The sequence below is a fragment of the Lycorma delicatula genome, chromosome 7, assembly GCF_047948215.1.
Source record: "Lycorma delicatula isolate Av1 chromosome 7, ASM4794821v1, whole genome shotgun sequence".
Taxonomy (NCBI): Eukaryota; Metazoa; Arthropoda; class Insecta; order Hemiptera; family Fulgoridae; genus Lycorma; species Lycorma delicatula.
In genome coordinates, this window is record NC_134461.1 from 103,389,971 (window position 1) to 103,416,744 (window position 26,774).

At 28.9% G+C, this 26,774-nt stretch overlaps 1 protein-coding gene across 7 annotated transcripts in view; it reads left to right on the forward strand.

Annotated features, from left to right (window-relative positions):
• The window catches only part of obe (activating signal cointegrator 1 complex subunit obelus), a 116,238-nt gene that overhangs the window by 29,443 nt on the left and 60,021 nt on the right, over positions 1–26,774 (forward strand). For 5 of the 7 annotated variants that reach the window (XM_075370362.1, XM_075370361.1, XM_075370366.1 and 2 more), the window contains 7 exons: positions 2,691–2,818; positions 3,002–3,147; positions 12,040–12,240; positions 15,100–15,292; positions 15,405–15,517; positions 20,458–20,706; positions 24,732–24,952. In XM_075370362.1, the coding sequence (XP_075226477.1) occupies positions 2,691–2,818; positions 3,002–3,147; positions 12,040–12,240; positions 15,100–15,292; positions 15,405–15,517; positions 20,458–20,706; positions 24,732–24,952 (1,251 nt within the window). The remainder of the gene's footprint in view (positions 1–2,690; positions 2,819–3,001; positions 3,148–12,039; positions 12,241–15,099; positions 15,293–15,404; positions 15,518–20,457; positions 20,707–24,731; positions 24,953–26,774) is intronic. The other 2 variants (XM_075370367.1, XM_075370368.1) reach the window with 2 other exon arrangements.

The following is a 26,774-nucleotide window of genomic DNA, read 5'->3' on the forward strand; positions in this document are numbered from 1 at the left end:
TAAATTGTCAGATTAATATTTTAACTTAGTGTATTTGTGTTTTGTAAGAAATGGTGATTTAATGTTACAATTGTAAAAATTGAAAATATTTTAAAATAAAAATTAAAAATTATTAAAATATTAACAATAGTTTTTGTTTAAAATTTTATTTCTTTAAAAAGGGAGTAAACATTTTAACTGTTGTCAGAAGAACATACTCATTACATATACTTGCTGAGTGCTCAAAATGTATAATTCTTTGGAAGCTGATTACTATAACTTGTGTTTAGAGGTAAAGTCCTTACTTAATGCTTTTGATGACACATTGAAACCCACAGACTAGTAGTATATGTGTTTACATCTTATTTCTTTTATTTTAAAATTACAAATAAAACTTGTTTTAAAATGTATATAAAATGAGTTTTTGTGTAAATATGAGATGCAGAAATACATTAAAAAAATTAACTAGTTTGACCTTTGTGAAATGTTGAAGTATGGAAAAAACAAGTTGTTCCGTGCAGTCAATGCTAACATCAACACACTTTCCTCTCTGTTTTTTTATTATATTAATTTATGATAAATTTTTCTCCTTATAAATAACAACTCTTATTAGTTTAAAGGCTATATTGTTTTGAAATATATAGAATGTTTTTCCTAAATACACAAAGAAATGGAATCCTTCCATCAAAATAAGAAAGAAAAATTTCTATGAAATTTTTACAGCTGGAGATGATTTGTTCTCTGTCTGCTGTTATGTATTTTGAAAAATAAATTCATAAATTCATTCCTCATAAATAGATTTATTAAAATTGATTTAACCGATATTCTTAGTGAAGATAATATGGAAATTTTTCATTAGAAAATTAGTAAAATTTTACATAAGAAAAATCTTAGGTTTTATTATTGTTAGATAATTTTACCAAATAATAGATTATTATTTGAAAGTAATAGTTTACTTTGTTTACTAGCAATAAATTAATAATGGAATAATTTTCAAATGTAATCTGTTTTGTATAAATATGTCCGATTACATTATGGTCATTCTGTGTTAAATCAACAAGAGCAAGTTACTTAGGTAGTATCATTGTAAATTACTCTGACTTAAGTGGAAGATTTTTAAATGGAAGATTGTGTGTTATTTAAACAAAAGTTGAAGATATTTTTTCATATTTATTCGTTATCGTTGCTTAATATTGGATTATAATAGTAAAATGATGTTTAGCCTCATACCATTTAAATATTCAAAGTATTTTCCCATGTAGTTAGAAAATAAGTAAAAAATACACATTTCCAGAAGAAAATAAGTAAAAAATACACATTTCCAGAATTGGCTTATCTTAATTTCAGTAGTAATAATCTCTATATCTGCTTTTCTTACTTTCTCAAAATGCATTTTCTAGCCTTTAAGTCTTGCACACGGATTTTTAATATTAACAGTGTTTATTTGAAGACAAAAAAAATTTGGAACAAGATTTCACAAAAAAATAAATTCTTATTACAAAATAGAACCAAAAATATGTAAAATGAAATAAATTGAAATATCAATTAATAAAAAGATAAAAAATCCATTAAACTGTAAAAATTTCAATTTTTACGCTACAAAAAGTTCATTTCATTATCACTCATTTGTATTTGTTAAGCGTGCCAGCCAAATTAAATCATATTCTCTCTAAATTTGTATTATTTGTTTTTTTAATTTAAAACCACACAGAAAAGTCTTTTTAGGACAATTTTCTTCATTTAGACTAGGTATAGCTAACCCATTTCTGCTGCGGGCCATTTTGTTTGATGGTGTAATTTTTGCAGGCTGCTTAAAATTATTTTATACTGATTCAGGATCAGTAACATTAGCAGGATAATTAAAACTATTATTAACAGTTAAATTTTTATTCAGTTCTTTTTCAATATCAGATTCAAAGACTGGTAACATGCAATTTTCAGTATTTCAGAGAGAGATGTTTATCTGTCTTGATCTATATGCTGTTTTGTTTAACTTCATACATGAAAATGTTTGCGTAAGTTTGTACTCCCAAAGCACATCAAATGTTTTACTTTTATAGTATTTTTTACGTAAGTAAGAATATTTGAAATTTCTACTCAACAATTGTCTTTCAAAACTAATCATTTTGGATATTAATTCCAGTTGAATGAAAGAGGGAACTTATTCTATTTCAAATGAAAAAGGTCCAACAAAAAGAGAAACATATCTTGTAACTCTTTAAAATCATTAAAATGGGTATCGAATTTGTTTTGAGATTTCCTTAATTTTGTCACAATGTTGTGAGAAAGTGCAATTTTGACTTCTGATAATGTTTTATTGTATATTTACGGAGTTTTTTTTTTATATGATAGTGGTGCAAAAACCGAGGCACAAATATAATCCTTTATGAACACTTTGAATTCTTCTGAAAACAATAATAATTATTAAAGATTAAAATACTAGTATAATTTTTTGAACCGATTTAATAGAATTTTCAAACATGCTTTGTGCAATTTTTTATGATAAGATAATATTAACTTACAATGTAAAGATTGTTTTATAAAGGTAATACTGCATGAGTAGGTTAAGTATGTTAAGACAATTGAGTTGATTTGGATGAAGTAAATGTAAAAAATAAATAATTACTTTATTTCTAAGTAAAATTTATGTAATTAAAAGCAAATTTAATGCATATGTTGTTTTATATCAATTTTTTTAATCTGATTTTTAGGCAAGCTGCTTTAAAAGCAGCGCTAAATGCTCCAGCTGTAAAAGAAAAAGAGAAAACAAGTCGTTTACAAAAGAAAGAAATCTATCCTCATGTTTATGATTCACTTAGTAAAGCAAAACAAACTGCAGGTACTTTTTAAACTGTGAAATATTATGGACATTTTTCCTAATATACTAATCTATTAAATTGTTTCTCTAATAAATTTTAACATTTATGTAAAAAATATGTAAATTTTAGTATTTAATAAATTTATTGAATTGAGATTACAGTTGTGGTTTTTGTTTATAGTGTAAATTAATGGTTGGTTTCAGGTTATATATCAGAAGTCAAAATGCTTTTACCAGAAGGTGTTGAAAGGAAAGATACAAAACAGTATGAAGAAGTTAATATACCAGTATCTGAACCACCACCAACTTCTGTTGGCAGTAAACTAGTTCCTATTGATTCATTAGATGAGGTAGATTTCTTTTATAAGTTAGTTTATATTGCATCTCTCTTCATTAATAGTTTTGTCTTTTTTATGATCTTTAGGTGATTTGTTGCTATTAATGCTATTCGTATGTTTAAATTGTTTAATTCAGTCATAGTATCCATTCAATTTTATTGAATATTCTGATTAATGTTAATTAATATATAAACCACCTAAAACAGAACTTTATAGTTTTTTGGTCGTTAGGTCATCTTGTCTTGATTCTCGGTTACAATTTATATAATAACATGTATGATGTATCTGATCATATCTGTGTATATTTATATACTGCAATATGTATATTATTTTTATATTTAACATTATTATTAATGAATGAATAATAATTAAATATTAAGTTTTATATAATTGAGAGTCAAGATGAAAAGATGATCTAAGAACAGAAAATCATCTCTTCAAAGTAAATTCTATTTATTATACTTCATTATATAACTGGTTAAAATTGAAAATGTAATTCCTCCAATGTAAAAACAATGTCAGATAAATCCTACTTTATTTTTTACAGAAAATAATTTTTTTAGAGGTACATTTATCTTCAATTTTTTCAAAATAAATGAAGCTATTAGGTATGGCTGAAAAGTAATGGACAGTCACTAATAATTTTCAAATGGTAAGAAGTATTCAGATGTAAAAAAGAGATGAAACTACATTAGTTTGTTACAAGAAATTTCATTTTGTTTTCAGTTCAATCAGAATTTACATGCTTGCATTTCTTCCGATAGTGAACAAATTGTCACATTTTATAAATTAATCCCAACAGCCTTTACTTAATTTATGAATACGCTGTGTCCATGTTTGGTTCATTATCCATGATGAAATAATTGCCCTTCAGGTTATTCTATAAATGTTAGACGAAATGAAAATCACAGGGTGTCAAATCTGCTGACTGTAGAGGAAGTGACTTCAACTACCATCATTGGAAGAGTACACAAGATTGCAAGCTTGAATGTAAGAGATGTAATGTATTAGTCTTGGTAAGCTTGCCGTTGTCAAGAAAGAATGTTAAAGAATCCAGATTACAACACTGGGACTAGCAGAGGCACATTGGAGAGACAGTGGCCACTTCAGTACATTTGAAGGGAATGTGGTATATTTATTAGGAAAATCAAAACAATCAAGCAGTGGTGTCGCATTTATAGTATTGAGGGAATGGAAAGATGCAGTATACAAATATAGATCAATTAACGACAGTTTCCTTCAGGTGAGATTAAACACATAGCTGGTGAAGCTCAATATAATTAAGGTGTATGCTCCAACATCAGCAGCTGAAAATGAAGAAATAGAAGAGCTTTATAACCAACTTGCCTCATGCTGTGACTTGCTACCTTTGAAAGAAATTACTATTGTGTAAGGTGGCTTTAACACAAAAGTAGGCAGTAAAGAAATTGCAATAATATTGCACGTTGGCCATGGCCAACAATAGTCTTTGTGAAAGAAATTATGGTTCCAGTCCTGTCAAGAAAAGAGACTCCAAAAAATCAATACATTGTTTTGGTAACATCCTCGTAGGCTGTATACGTGGGTCTCACTGTGGACCAGATATCGCAACCAAACTGATTTCGTTTTGATTTCAGAAAGATGGGAAACGTCAGTCAAGAAAATAAAAACATGTCTCTGTGCAGATGACAGGTCAAACCATCAAGTGCTATGTCTGTTTCTTAGAGTCAAGTTGTGTTTCAATTGAATAAAACAAGACTAGTCTTTTCAGAATTCAAAAGATGGAACTTCTTCAGAAAATAAAAGTCAAGTTCAGTGAAAAATATGTTGAAAGTGAACAAGCATCTTTTAAAAAATAAGAAGAATTTAAAATCATGATCTTGGATGCCACAGAAGAGATAGCTAAAGAAGTGAAACGAAACTAGTTGTCCAGTTAAACTGCTCAACTTGTAAAGGAATGAAGAAGAGTGAAAGGTACCACCAGTGCCTTTCGCTTCTCAAGTCCTCAGTACATTACTGGAGATTGTCAACTGAAATCCAAAGATTGTGTTATCATGATAAAAATTCATATATCCAAGAAACTTGCAATAAAATTGAGAAGCTGAACAGGAATAATGAAATGTGGTCCATGTCCAAGGAAATAAGGAAACTTACAAACACCTTCAAACAAAAAAAAGACAAAATCTTGGGTTATAGAAGATGCAGGTATTAAAGTTCTTACCGACTATTGGGAGATTGGAGGAAGATGGAAAACTACTGCACCAACCCATATCTTGACGACCATGCAGAGCTCACAGAGTTAGATTTAGTACCAGAGAGAGAATATTGAGATTTAGTACCAGAGAGAGAACATTGAGATTTAGTACCAGAGAGAGAACAGTGATTCTCAAAGAGGACGTGTGAAAAGCAATAAAGAAATTGAAGGACAAGTCACCAGGTTCAGATAGCATCACAGAAAAATGTTCAAGGTAACAGATGACTATGTACCAGATCTGTAAATAGTGGGCAACTTCAGTGTACATACCTCTACATAAAAAAGGCTGCGAAAATTATAGAACTATTCTCCGATTTCACATGTGAGTAAAATTTTGTTGTTTATACTTCATGAACGTCTACAATACTATCTGGAAGGAGAAATTCCTGCAGAGCAAGCCAAATTCATCAAAGAAATGAGTACGCGTGAGCAAATTCGAAATATTAGGCAGCTGATAGAGGAAGTTAGAGAGTTCAATCCTCTGATAATATATTTCCTAGATAACACCAAGATCTTTGACTCCATCAGATAGAAAGATCTGTGGTGAGTGTTGAAGAAGATGGGTGTTCCTGATCATCTTGTTACCCTCATTTGGAACCTACATGTAAAGAACAGTACAGTGGTTAGACTGGAAAATGATACAATGGAGCTCTTTTACCTGATGAGAGGAGTATAACAGTGATTTATTCTAGCATGGCACTATATGAATAGGAGGCCGGCAAATAACCAACTTAAGGTTTGCCGATGATATGACTCTGTTTGCAGGCTCTGAAGTTGAAATGAAGGACATCCTCAACCGAGTTCAGCAAGAAAGTGAGGCACTAGAGCTGAAATTAAACATTAAAAAAAACAAACATTTTGATCTTAAACAGACTTGACAATCTTCCAGTCAGTGATGTGCTGTCTGATTTCAAAAAGGTGGATCATTTTGTATATTTATTTTTGATAAATGTTGAGGCTCGTTGACCAAAATACAAAGAATTATCTTTGTGAAGGAGGCGCTTATGAAATTCACAGGTATTTGGAAGGATAGGGCAATCATGAGGAATACAAAGCTGAGACTGCTTGAGGTACTAATCTTCCCAGTAGTTATGTATGGTATTGAGACCTGGGCCATCAAGGTTGAACACCAGAGGTGAATTGATGCATTTGTCGTGTGGGCCTACAGAAAAATGCTCCGCGCTGCATGGATGGAAAAGAGGACGAACAACTTGATTATAAATGAGCTGGATATACAGAGGATGTAGTCCGCAATATACTTCCAGCGCATCCTCTGCTTTTTTGGTCATGTAGTCCGTAGGCCCGGCATAAATACAGGGGAAAAAAATCATGGGCAGTAAGTAGGTCATGCAAAAGACCACTGTAAAAATGGCTGGACCAAATTGAAGATGCGACTGGGAAAAACACTAGACATTTCTTCAGAAAGATTAAATTGGCAGAGGACCATGAGCTATGGCGCGGGAAATTGTCAGCCTGATATGAAAATTACTAATAAATAAAATAATAAAGCAGTCATTGTAAACAAAAAATAAAGATGTTTAGTAAATTAATTATTAATTTAAACCAATAGTAATATATTCATTTATTTATTTATATGAATATATTTTTCTCACCAGACGCAGATTACCATCTTTTTGCCACACTACATCAGAAAACCTTATTAATTTTTTATTTTAAAAGTTAGTTTTTTATTTGCAATACAGTGTACATTTTTTCTATTATTCCCAAAGAATAAAATAAAATAATTTGTTTAAATTTTTTCATGGCTATAATATACTCTTATCTTCTCTGTTAGAAATTTGTTTTAAAAATCAATTGAAATTGATTCAGATAGGATAATGTATTATTTTTAAATTGAAAATGATTTGCACATTCCATCCGTGCTAGTGTTAGAAAGATCTCATTGTAGTCTTGGCAGAATTTCAACATGGCTGTTGAGAATATATTAAGATATATTGCAGTAATCATAAATCAACAGGGATTCATTTCCCATCTTGCTGAAATGTACAGGAAGAATTGAAAAATTCCCTTCGACATGCCAGAAGGCGGAGGTAGATTTCACTGATGCTAAGTAGGGGATAAAAAAGATTTTCACCTTAAAGTTAAGAAAAAACTTCAAATTTACTCATGGTGACAATGGTTGTATGTGAAAAAAAGTTTCACATGTTCAGCATATGACAAGCCCCATCTTACAACCCAACAACATTTTGGTCATCCCTTGTTGTAAGCGTTGGTCATCAAAAATTGTTTCAGACAAAAGTTTTAGGTAATGTTTAGAGGACTAACGACCACTTTAAACCAATTCAATACTGTGCCTATTATGGGAGGTATGATTTTTTTGTCTTCAAAACCTCATTTTTTCCACCCCCTGGGCCAATTGTTGGTGTTATCAAAAAACTTTACATAAGTTTTAGGTACTTATCCAAAGAATAGTAGGAATTTTAAACAAATTCAATATTTTACTTATTAAGATAGCAATATTTTATTTTTTTGAAAAAGCCCCCCCCCCATTTCCACCCTAACGGTACAATGTTGGCTGTTAACAAACTTGACCGAGTTTTTGGGACACGTTATTTTTAAGGAACAGTTTGAAAGTGATTGGCACAAAATTATGGCAGTTACTGTGTCCACAAGAAAGTGAAATATATATATATATATATATATATAAACTTTTGAGCTGACTATGGTTTTTGGAGTCTGGGGGGTGTGAAATGCAAAGATATGACGAAATTTTCTGGAAGTCAAATCATGGTACTCATTATAATATGTAGCTTTCTTATGAAATCTACCCAAAAGTAATCAGAATTGAATGCATATGCATCAATTTAGTGTTTTAATTTATTCAGTGAAAATAGATTTCCATTAACTATAATATGAGTGATTCATTTGTTATCAATAAGCAGTTAAAAATGTAATTTATATGTTAATCATCAAGTTAAAGGAAATTTTGAATAAGAATGAATGAAAAAACAGGTAATAAATTGAGACTGTTATAGCCTGATTAGAAGTTTATTTTATAATTTGCCATTAATCTCACTTAATGGGTGATATGGTCCATAAGTAAATTAAAGTTAATGTCATATATGTTATAAACAGTGATAAGCATTAATTATTGTTTTAATAATTATGACAATTTTTAATGTTTGGTTCTTTTCAGATAATGAAGTACTGTTATGATTTTTTCACCATTATTGGTAACATTAGTTAATTAATTTGCCTAAGGTAAATTATACATTTTATTTTTTTTCAGTAATGTTACATAGGCCATCACTCTGCTTACTCTGGTAAATAAATACAAGGAATTCCTTATTTGCATTCGAATTGAAAGCATAATCCAAGATTAATCAACATCTCTACAATCATTACGAATATAGAATATACTTCCAAATTATGTACTATATGAAAGATACTTAGCTTTATTTGGCAAAATGAGCAGTTTTGCTGCTTTTTATACATAAAGATTTTTAAACTTCAAATATAATGGATCATTTGATGCCATCTTGTGCAAAATAACATTTTTCTCTTCTTCAATATAAATGAGACTTATAACATGTGAGGTATACATTTGCTTTTATTTGTTTAAAAGTTAATGGAACAAATTAGAAATGACAATCTTGTATTATATTAATAAATATTTTGTTCCTAAATAAAATTACTAAAGAAATAGAAAATAAATAATTAAAATGTAAAACCCACTTACCAACAATATTTTAATGTGTCCTAGCGCTTTCGGAAACGAATTCCATCTTCAGGAACTTAATTTTTTTTTATTAATTAAAATTTTGTCGTCAGGAGTAGAATTGTTATATAAAGTGTGTAAGATATATAAAGGTGGTCGTCATGTGTTAAAATTGTGTCAACTTAATGTCCTGTCATAATGAATGTCTCTACCGTAATGGTAAAGTGGGAATGACTGGTATGGTCAGCTCACTTTATGGTTATTGTCTAGTACTTGTTTATATAATTTATCATTTTCAAATCTTGTTTGTACATTTATTAATTAATCGTTATTAAGATATATATATATATATATATATATATATATATATATATATATATATATATATATATATATATATATATATATATATATATATATATATATATATATATATATATATATATATATATATATATATATATATATATATATATATATATATATATATATATATATATATATATATATATATATATATATATATATATATATATGATACTTTTCTAAGTTATTGGTAATGTGTATATTATTTGAAAAATCAAGAATGTTAATAAAATTATCTGGTTTATAATTATGGTTGTTATTTATAATATACTTAGCAAAATTACATTTATCTATTTGACTTTTTTTTTTATACCATTGATATGTTTTCTCGTATTCTAATTGAGAATGACCGATTGGTCTTGCCAATGTATTTTAATTCACAATTTGCACATTTTAAGCTATATATGCCTTGTTATCTAAAATTATTACTTTAGATGGATCTGTATTATTTAAATATTTTATTATTAGTTGTATGTGCAGTTTTTAAACCAAATAATTTAAGTATTCTGTTGAAATTTCTATAATTTATGTTATACTTGATTTTAGTGTAGGCATTATCACCGTTGCTATTGTTTAATTTTATGTTATCTTTTATGAAAATTTTGTATTTTATTATGTAATTTATCTATTAAATTACATAATTATAATTAAAAACTGCATACTAATTGAATGAAAAACTAATGTTTTATTGGTTGTTTTTTTTTTTTTTAACAAAAAATGTCTAATGAGTTTCTTCGTATAAAAAATTTTGTGTTGTTGGCATTTCTTAGTTGCTAAACCTGTGGCAACCAATGCCTGTTTGGAAAGCAGTAGTGTGTTGATAAGAAAAAAGGGGAAAGATTTCACACTTTCCATGATCAGTACTAGATTGTGAAATGTATTAAAATTATTATAAGAAAGCCATGTTTACTAATTATATCTGCAGTTTCTGGTATTATTTAATACTGTAGAAGATTTATTTGTTTATATCTTGCTTCTCTATGCAGTTCATTCATTAGTTTGTGAAATGTATGTACCTGATATGTTATTATTATATTACTCCAGGTCAGAAAAAAGTTCCAATTACCGTTACATTAGCTTTGCAAACCTTGTAGCTTTTAGTTTTACAGAACTCCCAGCTAACTAGTTAGTTCTACAGAATAAAACTTCTTAAATAATTACAGGTTTTTATATTTTTTCCAATTTTGATTAAAAAGTAACTAAAAATATATTTCAGAACAGTGGTAGTGGCTTCAGAACAGTTTGTTACAGGGGATACTCCATAATTTTGATTGTTCAAAGGAAATATTTTTACATAATTTTCTCATCTACTGTTTATAATATATATTTTTCATGAAATTTCTGAGAAACAAAAAATTTATTACTTGAAAAAAAACACAATATTTGATTAATAAAAAAACCGTTCTCTTTTTTTACTATGTCTAAAATGGGATAGAAGTGTTGTTACTACTAGAATTGTTTAAAATAGGGGAAATCCCCTCTTTTATTAGGGGCAATTTGGAATGTTACCAACCATATTTGAAAAGTAAGTATCATTAAATTATTAAAAAAAATTATAAATTGATTTTTCTTTTTAATTTATTTTAATTTCATCAACTGCAGCCTTAAACTATTTTATATAGTTTCCACTTTCACAGATGCATTTATGGAAACCGGGTACCAATTTTTGAATAGTCTCATCTTAGGTATAGCCACTTTTAAAGCAAATATTTCTGTACTGTTCTCTTGTTTTCATTATTGTCCTTAAAATAAAAGCTGGTTTTAATTTACATTGCCATGAAACACTTATATCTCTTCACTATTAAAATTGTGGCTTAAGTCTTCCTCCCTATACTTCAGCAGAATGGTTAATACTTGCCAGCTTATTTAGTTTTGTGGTGCCGAGCAGGCACCTTTGGTATCTTGCATGAACACAACTTTGAGTTGCTCAAATGGTATGACACTATTTCATAAAGAACTGTCCTTGAAATTTCAGGAAAAGACAAGACAAGAGAGGAAATAATGAACCAACTGTTCTTAAAAGCAAAAATCAGTAATCACAAATGACTGCCTTTCTGTGTTTATTCTCCAGCTCTCCGTTGAATTTTTCTGGCCCATTTTCTTAATTTTCTTTCACTCATGGGGGTGTTTGATAATATATTTACATATCTTAACAATGATGAATTTCAGCCATTGTCTAGTAATTTTACCCATTTCTAGTAAAAAACTGAAATTTATAATTACATTACCTTACTTAAAAAATATGGAAAGTTGGTACACATGCATAAAATGGTCATTGCAATGCTGTTTTGGAGATATTAAATGAACTTTCCAAAAAATTTTATGTATTAAATGTGTTGGTACAGATATCATACTGCGTGCTACTGAAGTTAGAATGAAATATTATGCATGTATGGCATACTGGAAATCAAATTTTATTGCTTGTCATTGTATTAAAGTTAAAAGAAATAATGTATTAATTTTAATTTGATCAGTATGTTTATTAATAAAAATATTGCATATTGTGTTAAGTTTTAATTTGTATTTAATGTCAACATACATTTTTAAAAAAAATGTTACACACTGGTGGAAAGGTGTTTAATTTATCATATCTGTTATTACTTATGTTGATGTTCTGTAAATACAGGTTGGACAGATGGCATTTAATGGTGTTAAAAAATTGAACAGAATACAGTCTGTTGTGTTTGATTCAGCTTATCATACAAATGAAAATCTATTAATATGTGCGCCCACTGGTGCCGGTAAAACGAATGTTGCTCTACTGACAGTTGTACATACAATTCGACAATTCATTGATAAAGGCGTCATTCAAAAAGATAAATTCAAGGTTATAATCTTTTTTATGTTTTTTAGTGTAATATATTCTTCTGATATATTAAGTAAAACTTAAAAATAGTAATTTCAAGTTTTCTATTAATTTTGTAAAACTTCAGTAATTTAGAGTATATTTAAAAGGGCTTTCTTTCTCTAGAAAACTCTTCATGTGATATTACCATTTTTCATTTATCTTTGTATCTAAGTCAGGAAATACATCTCTTGGAATATTAAAGTAGTTATTCTAGGGAAAAATCTTTTTGACAAAAAATAAAAGCTACTGCATAAATTATGTTTAGATGCTAAAATCTAATGCTTAGGTTTATTATATATTTAAAATTTGTATATTTATGGAATTCTTTGCAGCTAACGATAGAAGATATTTTTCACACGAAAAAGTAATCTCTCACATGAAACACTGTCCTGCTCCAGTATTTGGGCTGATCCTTTATGCAGGATGATAATTTCATCAGCATTAAAATATTTGTTGCCATGTTCCTTCTTTATGTTGATCGTTAATTTATAATTGAATAGTTAATGTATATAAGTGTGAATTAGTGTTTTATTTATGAAATGGATGAATTTGTAGGAGAGGGGCACAAGTAATTCATTATATTTTAATAAGGTGAGAGTTTGCCCAATGGTTCAGAAATTGCACTGGAGTAACTTTTGTTTGTTGTTGCTGTATTATTTTTTGATTGTAGTTTATTCATTTTTAGCAATTCAGTTTTATAATTACATATTTTTTCTGGAGTTATTTTATCAGTGAGAGCAGTTGATAATCTCAATATTGAAATTGTTTTATCCAAATCATAGTGAAGTTTTATTTTATATTATTTGAAACATTTTGTTTTAATTTGTTTCTATAACTTATGATTTGTATTTGAATGTTTGGCTTATATTATGTAATGTTATATATAAAGCTGATAGTTTCATTATTACTCATTTTTTGTTGTCAAAGGTGTGTGTACTTCTGTTAACATAGTTACTACTATTTTGTCTTTTGTAGTTTAGTTTCTCTTTCAGGTTTTTTAAAGCCTGAAATTAAGTTGTTAATTATCATTATTATTCTCAGACTCATGAGGGTAATGAACACTGCAGGAGTCCAGGGTTGGAGCTCTCTGGCTAGACGGTCAGGCGAGCAAAGTGAGCCCTGACTGGCTAGTTAAATATATTTTTTTAGCATATAAGTTGAATAGACTCAAGAGGATATATTTTTTTTTATGTAGGCAGCTCCAAATCTGCTTTTAGTGTTCTGAATGAAGTTAAAAAACTAGGTATTCAGGAGCTCTCTTAATTTTGTGAACTTATTTAATAGAATTAAAGAATTAGTATAATAGAATTAAGTATTTAATTATACTTATTTAATAGAACACAGTCATTTAATGTTAACACTGAATAAACGTTTTCATTCGTTATTTAAAAGTAAACAGAATATATTATATTATTATATAAGAATAAAAGATTATGAATTTTTTCTGGTTATGTTATGAAGTAGATTGTTTATTTGGAAAAACCTAAATATTATTTATTTTTGGTGGTATTGATAAATGTATTTAGATTCCTAAAATTAGTATCAAGATCACAATAAATTTAATCAACTATTAAGTTGGAATTGTAGCACTATCAAAAAGATAATTCAAAAAATGAATGATCAAATGATAATTCAAAGATTTTTTTTTTTTTTTTGGTGGAACTTTCAAAAATTACTTGAGTGATATCTTTTGATGAAATGATTATTGAATTATCTTCAGTTGTAATTCTTAATTATTAGATATGATGTTATTATTTGAGTAATGATAATAATATTTAAAATTATGAACTAAGAGAAAAAATTGCATCTGATTGTTTATTGAGAGTAATCAGATTTTAAGGTCTGGGACTCAGAGTGGAAAATAAATATACTTATTACAGTTACAAATTCCTCTTAATATTGTATCAATTTAAATAAATTGTCCTGTGCAATTATTATTTTTACATTAATTAAATATTATAATTATTTGTAAATTTAATTTGACACCTGTTTCAGTACCATCAATATATTTGTAAAGTATATTTCTTATAAATAGAATATTCATATTCTCATTCTCTTCAGTTTCAAATGCTGGTCTCTGTGGTGCGAGCCTTTCATCCAGAGGGACCGGGTTCAAATCCTGGTCAGGCATGGGATTTTCACACAATAATTGTCATTCATCTCATCCTCTGAAGCAATACCTAATGGTGTTCTCAGAGGTTAAAGAAAATGTACTCATAGTTGATTTTATTTTGTAAATTAAAATTATATTGACAAATATATCATCCACATATCTCATCCAGAATTGTATTTTATTTTGTATGTCGTTTTTAAAATTTATCTGTATAAATTTCAGCCTTGACTACTGGCAGAAGCATTCCTATTGATATTCTTTTGTTTCATATAAATTTACTGTCAAAAGAAACACATTTTTGTGTTATATGTTATCTGTTTTGGTCACTACATTGTTCACTTCTAGAAAATAATGAACCACTAGGTAATTCATGATCTTAAGGTAGTGTAATGTTCATAGAAATTTCATTCTGTTATTGGGTATATTTACATTTTACAATGTTGTTAACTATAATTTTACTACTTTCAGAATAAAATATTTATCTGTAGAACTGATGAGATGCTTTTTTTTCATTTAAAAGTATTATTACTGCATTTGTAACGTAATAAGTTACAGTTAAAAATTAAGACTATAAATTAATAAAGACTCAAAAGACATCTTGCAGTTTGTAAATTCTGTGTTTTTACATATAATATATTTGTAATGTGTAACACCTGTATATTTTAGAATTTTTTGGTATTTTATTTGATAAAATTAATAATTTTGAATTTTATAATGTTTTGCAGATAGTTTACATTGCTCCAATGAAAGCATTAGCTGCTGAAATGACTGCAAACTTTAATCGGAAATTAGGACCATTAGGAGTTCAAGTACGTGAATTAACTGGTGATATGCAGTTAACTAAGGCAGAAATATTACAAACTCAGATGCTTGTTACTACACCAGAAAAATGGGATGTGGTTACAAGAAAAGGAACTGGTAATTTTCAGTTATGATTATAGCAGTTAAATATTAAACTGACTGTCTTTCTATTAAACATTTATTTCTTTTTTTTAAAGTGTTATTCTAATAATTTTCTTTTTATTAACAGGTGATATAGCACTCACAAGTCTTGTTAAACTATTAATTATTGATGAAGTACATCTATTGCACGGTGATAGAGGTCCTGTTGTGGAAGCCCTTGTTGCTCGTACATTAAGGCAGGTAATCAAACAAATTATTGGTAAACAGATGTGTTTTTTTATAGATTAAAGTTTGAGTAAAGAATGAAAAGGATTGATTGTTATTTGTATTTTGCTGTAACATACCACAATAAACAAAGTTTACCTTTTCATTTTCACTGCTTATTAATTTTGGGCTCTTTCCTGTACTGTATTATTGGCAAAAAAAATTACACATGGTTTTTTATGGATTCATTCTTGATGCTTTTAATAATATTAAGAGTTAAGATAAACAAAAAAAAGTATTATTAATACTTTTAATATTATTTTTGGTTTCTTCCATTTAACATAGTAAACAATAAAAATCAAAACTTTTCTTGGAAGGTGATTTTGAAGGAAGTGGGGAGCATAAAAAGCAGATTTTTTTTTAATTTTTAAAACTTTTTAGTTTAGTTAATTAAACATGTAATGATAATTTTACAATAAAAATTTATCATAAATTACCCCTCACCCCAATAAGAAAAATCTTAGAAAACTTTTTTCTGTAAATTACTTTTTCACTATATAAGAATAAATAACCAATGCCAGGAAATTAAACATCTTTTGTGAAGCAGTTTTTTATACTTGTTACTTTTAAAATTATATTGAATAGGAAACCTATAACAAAATAAGCAGTTTATTATTAAAATGTAAATAAAAAATTGTTAAAAACCTGTTCGTATGTAAATGAAAATAAATAAAAGTTTCTGGTTAATAATATTTTAAATAACTATTTATCACATCTAAAACAAAACAGAAATATCACTTTATACAAAATTAGAATTGAAACAAACAAAAACAATATGACTATGAGCAGCTGACTATTCAAAAATGTAATTTCATAATTTTTTCAAGGTAGCAGAACATGTCAGAAACTTATTAGTGTTATTTCTGTGAACTCAAAGTTATAATCAAATAAAACAACAAAAGGAGAAAATTAACAGACATGGATTAAAGTCAAATTAAGTGGTGAAGACAGATTCTGTCAATTTCATTTGAAGTTGAGTAAATGAGTGAAAGAATTAAAGTATCTTTTTTCTTTGTGTGAAAAATTGAATTTAAAGAAATAGAATTTGTTAAAAATTATGATGATTCTTCATCAAAAATATATGTATAATAAGCAACAAATACATGGATACATTGCTGTTGTGTAGCATTAGTGTCTTGTTTTTCCACAGTTAAGTTGTTTTTTTTTTTTAATTTCATCAAATTCATTACCAGTAAATAATAAATGGCTTTCATTATTCTTTTGGTTTTATTGAACAGACTGTTAAAGACACTCTTATAATATAATAAAAAAAAACAACTGTGATTATTATAGCCCTCATGTTTGAAATGCTTCTACATGCTGTTTGTGTCTAAGAATTTGTGAAACTGTGTGGTTGCATGTAATTCCCTCCATAAATATTTTGCTGCAAATTTTTATAAAAACAGTTTTTTTCCATTTTGATACAAAATTTCACTTGCATTGCTCCCCAAACTTGATATTTAACTGAAAAATTTCCTTAACAGTTAGCATCAAACAGAGTTTTGCAAACATTCTTTCTCTTCTGAAAGATAATAGTGGTAGAGAAAGGCGTCTGTGCTTGAGTTTAAATCTAGATTTCCTTCTAACAAGTTATTTACAAGATACCATTTGCATGATTCTTTTTCTCGTTAAATATAGTACTACTGGAAATTGCCATTTTCTTAAACAAAATAGTTGGTTTCAATTGATACAAACAAATATTTTAGGTTTCTGGATGCTTTTAATGTCTTATAAAAAGTTCAGACCCCTTATAATCCATACAGAGCGAGTCAAAATTATGGAAACCCCTCAACAACTTTAAAACTGTTCCAGAAGAACACTGTAACTTTCAGCATAATGTATCAGTCAACTACTTTACCTTTTGACAAGAAATAAAATTTCAGCCCCTTCTTGGCAGATAGTAAAAGTACTGTAACCTAATCATGCTGATCAGCTGATCATTGATGGTCTCTTACCATTGTTGCAAAAATGAAGTTTACTTCATTGTATAATTTCTTAGAGTGTTTCATTATTATTCTCTTAGTTTCTTATGAGAATTCATTGTGATCGGTTGGATAATGATTTTGACTTCCTTTATTGCATTTATTAAAGGTTATTTACATGTTTTTTTACGTTCTTTGTAATTGTTTTTTATTGAATTTTTTCTGTACTATCTGCAACATTACTATTAACTTGTCAGGTAGTGAAGAGTAGAGAGTCGCACTTTTAAGAATGAGAGGCTTTGATAATAGTTAGGTCTTATAATGAAGAGTTTATGAGTTTTTCAATGCAACATTTAATAATCATAACCATATTTCAAAGGGTACAATGTCAAAAACCATCAAATGATTTGAAGAAGTGGAGAGCATTAATAATAGCAGAAAACCATGGAGGCCTAAATCTACAACAAATAATAAAAAAATCATTAGAGATTATGCCAGAATTTATTGAGAATCCTCATTCCTCAACATGAACAGGAGCAGGAGAACATATTAGCCAAAGTTCAGTGATTTATACATTAAAAAATGAAATTTCAAACCCTTTAAAATTCATCTGATGCAAGAACTTAATGAAGATGACTTACGATCAAAAACTTGAGTTTTGTGGAATTATGATGAACAGTATTTGTGCAGATCCTAATTTAGCAATAGGGCCACATTTTTTTTGAATGGCAATGTAAACTGTCATAATTGTTAATACAGGACTGATTAATGCACACACTAGTATCGTGAGGCACAATCACAGTATCCAGTCAAAGTAAATAAAGTTAATGTTTATTTACAAAGAAATAAAGTAAATGTATATGAGATATTGTTGGAGAATTATTGATAGGGTCTATATTTATTGATGGACATTTAAATGCAGTGAATTACGAGGCTTTGCTTCTTGTCCATATCATTCTAAACATTAAAAATGTTGTTGGCCTCAACTTCTGAAATATTTCGTTTCATCAAGATAGTACTGGTACCTTATTTTTGGTTTTCAGGTTCGTGAAATTTTAAATGCATTTTTTTTTGTGGAAGATGGATTGGTTGAAGGGGTCAAATAGAATGGCCAGCAAGATCACTTGACTTATCACTGATTACTTTCTGTGGGGCCACTTAAAAAGTGTTGTTTATCGTAATAAGCCCCAAGATATTGATGACTTACGAAGTAGAATTCGAGAATTAGCGCAAAATATCACTAGGGAAACATTGAATAATGCATTATCATCCTTTTACAACTGACTGGCACACTGTCAAGCAACAGAAGAAGGACAATTTGAACTTTTATTAAAATGAAATATAAGTAAATAAGCAAACTTTGTACTTAATAAGTAACTTTTTTAAAAATAAATTTATTTATCCATTTAATCAAATCTCTATAAATTTATTTATTTGTAATAACAGTTCCTCGATAATTTATCAATATAATTTTTTTTAAATCCAAACTTTATCCTGCTGCTATTTTGGGTATAGACATGGTACCAACCTTTTCTTTATACAGTTTTCTTTCTTAAAGAGACCTTTAAAATGATGTATTACACAAAGGATGTTATCATTTAAAATATCGTGAGTTGGCCCCAAGAAAAATTCTGTTTCTCATCAAAAGGTAAAGTAGTAATTGACTGATGTCTTATCCTGAAAGTTACATTATTCTATCTGGAACAGTTTTAAAGTTGTTGAGGGATTTCTATACTTGTGACACGCTCTGTATATAACACAAAATTGTTTTACTCATGTTGAAGTTTCTTTAAATTTAGAAAGATGATAATCCTAAAAAATTGAATTCAGCTAGTTTCTGAATAAAAGAATTAATGCATGAATAATACCTGTCGATGTTTCACATCTGTTTCTGAATAATACATGTCAATTGTATGAAATATATTCATTTATACATTCTTAATTAGAGAAGTTTGAACTTTTAACCTAATAAGAAAACAAGTTTACTTTATCAGTACATGTCTGACAATAAACATGTAAGTGTGGCTCTGATAGATTCATAGAATCTGTAGAAACTAACTGTGAAAATGCAGTCGGCTAACTGTATAATTGTGAAAATTTACTATGTCATCGCTGTCAATATATTTTCATTATTGAGTTGTTAATATTTAATGCTCAGTTATGAAATGAAACAAATGTTTGACAATATCAGTAAATTAATACAGTTTGTTGAAAGTAATATGACTATCCTATAAACATATGAAACTAAAAATAAAAATAATTGACCTTTTAAGAAAGGTTTATTCTTAAAAGGTTAAGACCTTTTAAGGAAGAAGAAAATAAATTCTCTGATCTCCAAAATGGAATGGTTCATCTCACCCTTTTATTCAGAATTTCCTGATTTGAATCCTAATGAGCTATGATGTTTTTCATATACTATAAGATTTTTATTTAATATTCCCCCATGTGTTAATTATCTACACAAATAAAAAAAATTGAATTTAAAGAAAATCTAAATCAGTAAGTTAAAAAAAATTTAATTAAATTAAAAGAAAAATTAAATTTTAAGAAAAGTTAACTATAATACTAGAGTGATGAACTACATATAATAATGTACTGAGTAAATATATATTATTTATTGCATTATTTTACCATAGAGCACAGTTTGTTATTGGCATAACTGTTTAGTACTCATTCACATGCTTGCTTATATCTTTTCAGGAAGTTTAGTTTGTTTACTTCTGGATTCAGGTCATAATAAATTAAATTTATTATGATAAATTTCATTCCATTTCAAATAATTAAAGTTATTTTAAATTGAATTTGTACTTCTACAATTATTTAAATAGAAGTCTAATTTGTTCTTACATTTTCTTCTAAATCAGAGAGATTTTTCAGTTTCTAAATATGTTTTAAAGTTTAGGAAGCTCATAAAAATGTCTTTATTTTTAATCCATACTTTCTATGATTATGAAATAATTTAAACAGTATTTTATGTGAAGGTATTATTTTTAGGTTGAATCCTCGCAGAGTATGATACGTATTGTTGGATTATCTGCAACACTCCCAAATTATTTAGATGTTGCTAGATTTTTAGGTGTAAACCCATATGTTGGACTATTCTACTTTGATTCACGATTTCGTCCTGTACCACTTCAACAGACGTTTGTTGGTATCAAAGCTATGAAACCTTTACAACAGATGCAGGATATGGATAATGTTTGTTATGAAAAAGTAGTGTCTATGGTACAAAAAGGACATCAGGTAATATAATTATTTAAACTTAAATTAAAACATGTAAAATAAGATCAATTTCTACATATTTATTTCTTCAAATTTTTATTCCTCATTTGATTGACTTATGGATGATTCAAGGTTTTGTATTGGAAAATTTGTTTTGTAACAATTCAAACATTTCATTCCACATTTGTATTTAAATTGTCCATGTATGCATAACTCACCTTGCTTTTAATTTTCAGGATTTTTTCTTAAGTTATTCAGAAATATCATTTGTGACATTCATATGTACAAAGGGCATTCAATAATTAAACATTTTTAGTGAAGGAGACACTTAATGCAGGGGATTGAAACCTATGTAAGTATTAGTTGGCAATCTTGTGAAGAGCTGTTTGATTAATATTTACATAAACATAACCTCTAAAGTCTTAGTTAAGATGGCATATCTGCTCGAAGAAAGTACTTTTGAAGAACACCATTCTGTGATCTGATTTTTACTTTCGGAAAGTGTACAACCATCAGAAATATTCTCTTGGATGAACAAACAATATGGCAGTAGTTGCATGAACTGTGCGAGTTTTTACGCATGGGTGGAAAAGTTTAAAAGTAGCTGCAAAAGCGTGACCGATGAACACCACTCCGGGTGTCCGGTAACAGTGTCGACCTCAACGTTAGATTCTCATATTGATTCAGTAATCCAAGAAGACTGATGAATTACAGTTGAACAAATTGCTGATAAATGTCGAGTAAGTGTAGGGTATAACTCATTCGATCATTCAGAACAAACTGAACTACTGTAAGACTTGTGCAAACTGAATTCCCAGAGAGCTTACCATTCATCACAAAGCTGAGAGATTTCACATTTGCAACAAACTCAAAAATTGTTTCAGTAATGAAGGTGGTGCATTTTTGGACAGATTTTAATATGTGATGAAACTTGGATACATCATTTTGGGCCGGAGTCCAAGCGTCAAAGCATGCAAGGGAAACACCCTGAATCGCCTGCCCGTAAAAAATTCAAAACACAACCATCATCGGCTGGTAAGGTCATGTTAACTATCTTTTGGATTGCCGATGGTCTGATTTTCTGTGATTATTTGGAGGGGCAGCGCACTGTCAACAGCCTATACTACTCATTCATGATAGAGAACAAAGTCAAGCCCGCGTTGAAGATAAATTGTTTAGGACGGCAAAGGAAAGGCATGCTTGTTCTTCCAAGGCAATGCTCAATCTTATATGGCACAACTGATGCTGGAAACTATTGGCAAAGTGGGTTGGGAGCTCCTACCTGATCCTTCTTATAGCCCTGAATTTGCCCCCTTTGGAATTGTATGTGTGAAGCTTTGTGCGGCATCAAGTTCAATGATAACAAAGCGGTAAAGAAAAAAGTACAAAACTAGCTCTGAGATCAAGGTAAAGAATTCTTTGCTGAGGGGAAAAGAAGACTTATAAAAAGATGGGACAAATATAGAGAAGTTGGTGGGGATTATGTGGAAATGTAGACAAAAAATTGTATTTATTTAATAAACTATTTTTGCTATATAGCTATTTGTCTGTTTAATTATTGAATGACCCTTATGATGATGCTTGTTTATGTTTAAGCACAGAAGAGGAATTTTTCCAATCCTTTATTTACAAGCATGATCAGAGAAGAAAGCGATAACAGTTGTTATACTGTAGCTTCTGATGATAATGATTATCAGGAATTAGTGGGGGGATTATACAATTAATTATAGTTACAAAGGTTGTACACAGCCAAGCTGACTTCCCAGAGTATTTGGTAAGTCTACTCTGAAGTAAAGAAAATAAAATTTCTCAGGAAAATCTTTTTGTTTCTCTCAACATATGTATTCTTTCAAATCTATACATTTAGTCCAATGATTCTCAGTTTTCTTGACACTATCCTTGTGATGTGATTTATGTAAATCTTCAAAATAGGTGCAGGCTTAGGCAATAACTTCATCATTTCATGCAAACCATTTCTTTATCACTCACTTTCCAGCAAGCATATCTTCACATTTGCAAATAGATAATAGTTTGATAATAATGCACGGCAAATAGGTGAAATGAAGAAGAATTTTGTAACATAATTTAAATAGTTTTGCTACTGTAGATGAGTGAGGTGGTGCATTGCCCTGGTTGAAAAAAAAAACATTTTTTCATCAAATGTGGAAGTCTTTTTTCTTTATTTCCTCACTCAGGCAACTCAGTAAGGATGAATAATTTTTCCGGGTTATCATGTTATCTTTCTCCAAAAAGTCAATGAAGATAATGCCATGACCATATTAAAAGACTTTACTGCTAATGGAATGGTTTTCACCTTTGGAACAAGTTCTACAACTTTTTACATTAAAAATAAAAAGTATTTTACTTTTATGTAAAATATTTTATGTAAATCTGAATGTTTTGACTGTACTTTGTTACAGATCTGTTTCTCAAATGAAACTGCAAAAATATTCTTCTCAATTGAAACAATCCCAAACCATGCTTAGAAATATTTAATTGTTCACATATTTTGTTAATTTGTGATCAATTGTGGCTCATCTTCAGGCAGTTTTCACTAGTACAGAAATTTGTGTGAAATATGATGCACTTAGCCATTTGAAACACCTATTACTTAGCAAGCTCATGCACTTTTAATCTTATATTCTCCATTACCATACCATGGATTGTGTAAAGGCCAAATCCTGATTTATGGAACATGAGTGTAGATTTTAATGGGATAAGTCAGAGCAAATATCAGTAGATTTAATGGCAGAAATGTTTGTCAATAATTCAATACTTACTAAATAGTTGAAATAATTTTGTTTGATCTTTAGATTGTACTGCCGCACTACCATGTAATTGGCCTAAGTGTATAGCAATTAACGCCAGCTACTAGCACAAACATTCAGACCAAACTGAAAGTAACTGCTTATTTAAATAGATTTCAACCGGGTTTCTGTTGAATTATAAATTAGCTAATCATGTTAAACACTAACAAATCGATTGAAATATGTTACTTATCTATCTTCAAGAATATTATTCTTAACAAAAAAATATTTTAAAAAATGAACAAATTTTAATGGCGAAAATCAAATTTATTAGTTCGTATTAGTTGCATAGTCTGTTGCAGCCATTCAAGTTAGTCGTTTCCAGAAACACTATATCTTCACACAAATATTTTTAAGAATTTCTTTTTAATTCATCGACCTGTATTTCAAGTATTAAGATTTATTTTTTTTGCATGGAAATTTCCTTGCTTGTGCCAGTTTGCTTTTGTATATCTCCCATTACTTTGTTCAATGCGTGCAATTTTACTACCTAAATTAAAAAATTGCCTCACAACTGGTATTATTCTTCTTTTTTTAACCCTCAGGACCACCGTTAGCTATTGTTTAAGGGGATGAGATGAATGACAAGTTGCGTGTGAAAATGCCATGCCTGACCAGGTTTGAACCTGGGACCTCTGAATGAAAGGCCAAGATGCTATCACTTGTGCCATGGAGGCCGGCTCTGGTATATTCCCTTACTTTAATTTTTGATTATTTTCCTTTCTTGAATCATATCTTGCCCCTTAGTACCTTTTCTAACTCTTTTTTGATTTCTACTCAAAGAACATTATCATCAGTGAATCTTTTTTTCCTTTGTTTATCAGCTTCAGCATACAACTTGTGTAGCAGTGGGAGCAAGCTAAATCCTATCATTACTCTTTTCTAAATCAGAGCTTGCGTTTCTTCATCTCCTACTCTATTACTAATGCTTCTTTTTATACACGTTGAAGTGTAAAGAAATATTGGACTAAATATTTATTTTCACAAAGGAGCTATAATAGCCTCCCTAGTGCCAGTCCTGTTTCTGCAACCAAAATGATCTTCATTTAATACTACATCTTCTGTCACTTGTAGATAACTGGTTAAAAAACTATTAAAGGGAGATGAATAGTAAGTGATAACTTGAGAGAACATGGTAATGAGTTTGTTCACATTTTGAGTTAGAATGTCTTTTTGTTATTCTTTTTTAATGTATTTTTAAATTTTTTAACTTATCTTTTTAATAATTTTTTATTGTAGGTTATGGTTTTTGTTCATGCACGTAATGCCACCATTCGTACGGCAATGATTTTAAAAGAAATGGCATCACAAAAAGGTCAGCTAAGGTTGTTTGAGCCAGAAGATGGACCTTCTGCTGGTAATGCAAGAAAAACATTTCAACGAGCTCGGTCTAAACAGCTTGCAGAATTGTTTCAGGCTGGATTTTCAGTTCATCATGCCGGATTATTACGTAGTGACAGGTGACAAAATTGTTTGATTTTTATACAATTAAATTTTTTATTTTGATAATTTATTTCATTATATTATGCTGTTGATCAACTTTACAGCATGGCAGTTGGTCTTGCTTGTTGTCAGGTTAGTCCTGGAAAAGTATCACAGGTTAAATGCAAATAACAAAAGTGTATTGTTTATATAGGTGTTAAAATTTAATTAAAAGTAAGTGCCATGATCTTACAATCTTTAAACACATGTTATGTAACCGTATTAGAATTATCATGATTACTGTAATTAAGTTTTTACTGTAACACCTGCTAGTATTTAGAAGGTTGTGATTTTATTTTTTTACAATTGACCATTAACTATTTAATGGTCAATTGTAACACAATAGAGTATACAGTTGGAAAAAGTTAACCTTTTATAGAATAAAATATCTAATCTTAATAGTAAAAAAGAATTTTAGTTTAGAAGTTAAAGTAAAAACAATACAGTTTAATAGCTTAATAAATAAAATATCTCTAAAAATTAAGTAAATGTGAAAAATAATCAATTAACCTTGAACTCAACAGTAATATCAATACAGTTGTGCTTTTACCATGTGGACATTGTGAAACTATGCCGTGCATTTCCTTAAATTTTTAGCCAGGTATTTGATACCATAAAATTGTGACCATTGAGCCAGAAAGCAATTTTTAGCATTTGATTCCTTAGTGTTCCATAGCATTTGAACATTGGACAAAAATGACTACTGAAGATCTGGCTTGTCCAAACTAGTTAAGTTTACCTTTGACAAAGTTGTTTTTAGAGTATACTCAATTTTTTAACAATTAGAGCTTTCATTTTTATTTGCATTCAGATCTGTATGTATTAAGTACCTTTTCTTTTATGGATGTTCTAATCTATCTTGTGGACAGTAAACGTAACTAATTTCTAAGTATCTTTCACTATTATGTGCTTTCACAGTTGTTGTCAGTTGGTATACCAGTTAGTGTTATAATAATGGCTTCTCACATTATTTTGTGAACAGGCATGTTGTATGGAAGGGAAAAGTATGCATTTCATAAAAGTAAACGTCTTCTGTAGGATAGGTTACTCTACCTGAATAATTGAATAAATCAGTGTAAACAAAAATAGTGTGCAGTTGTTATGAGCAAATTGTATAATGGTAACATTAATTTTCACACGAGTAAAATTGAAAAGATTGTGTCAGTTACTTGATGGTGGGGTCATTATCCTCTCACTTCATTGTTACTACAATTGCCCAGGTGTTAGAACAACCTTTTTGGAATTTGTTATACTTAGACAACAATTCCTAAATAAACAAATAAAAGGATTCAAGGAAATTTTAAATATTTTAACTTTATCAGGAGTGTAAAAATCATTGTATAAGCAAGGAAGTCTGATATAAGTCAGTTGGACAAAATTTATGTGAATGTTGTCAAGAATTAAGGAAATCAATTGTGTGAAATATTAATCCTTAAAAGAAGTTTTACTGTGTTATCTATTTTACGATTAAGGCAGTAGTTACTTTACTGGTAGAGTAAGGCGATCTGTAAGAATAGAAGAATAGTTAATTAGCTATTTTGATGTGATTATTTGGTGCAGGAGTATATGAGGGGGACACAAAAATAACTAGAATTTGTACTTTGCATGTAATCTAAACATAGTTGTGAATTCCACCTCTAGCTGTAGCAAGCTTACAATGTTCTGCGATGTTCTTTCAAATGGCTTTGTTCTGTATTTTTTATAAGGCATTTCGTGGTGGTTTTTCTTGATACTTATTAGAAAAACATAGAGTCCATGTTAAGTTTTGTTTCCTCTTTGGGAAAGCAGCTGCTGAAACAT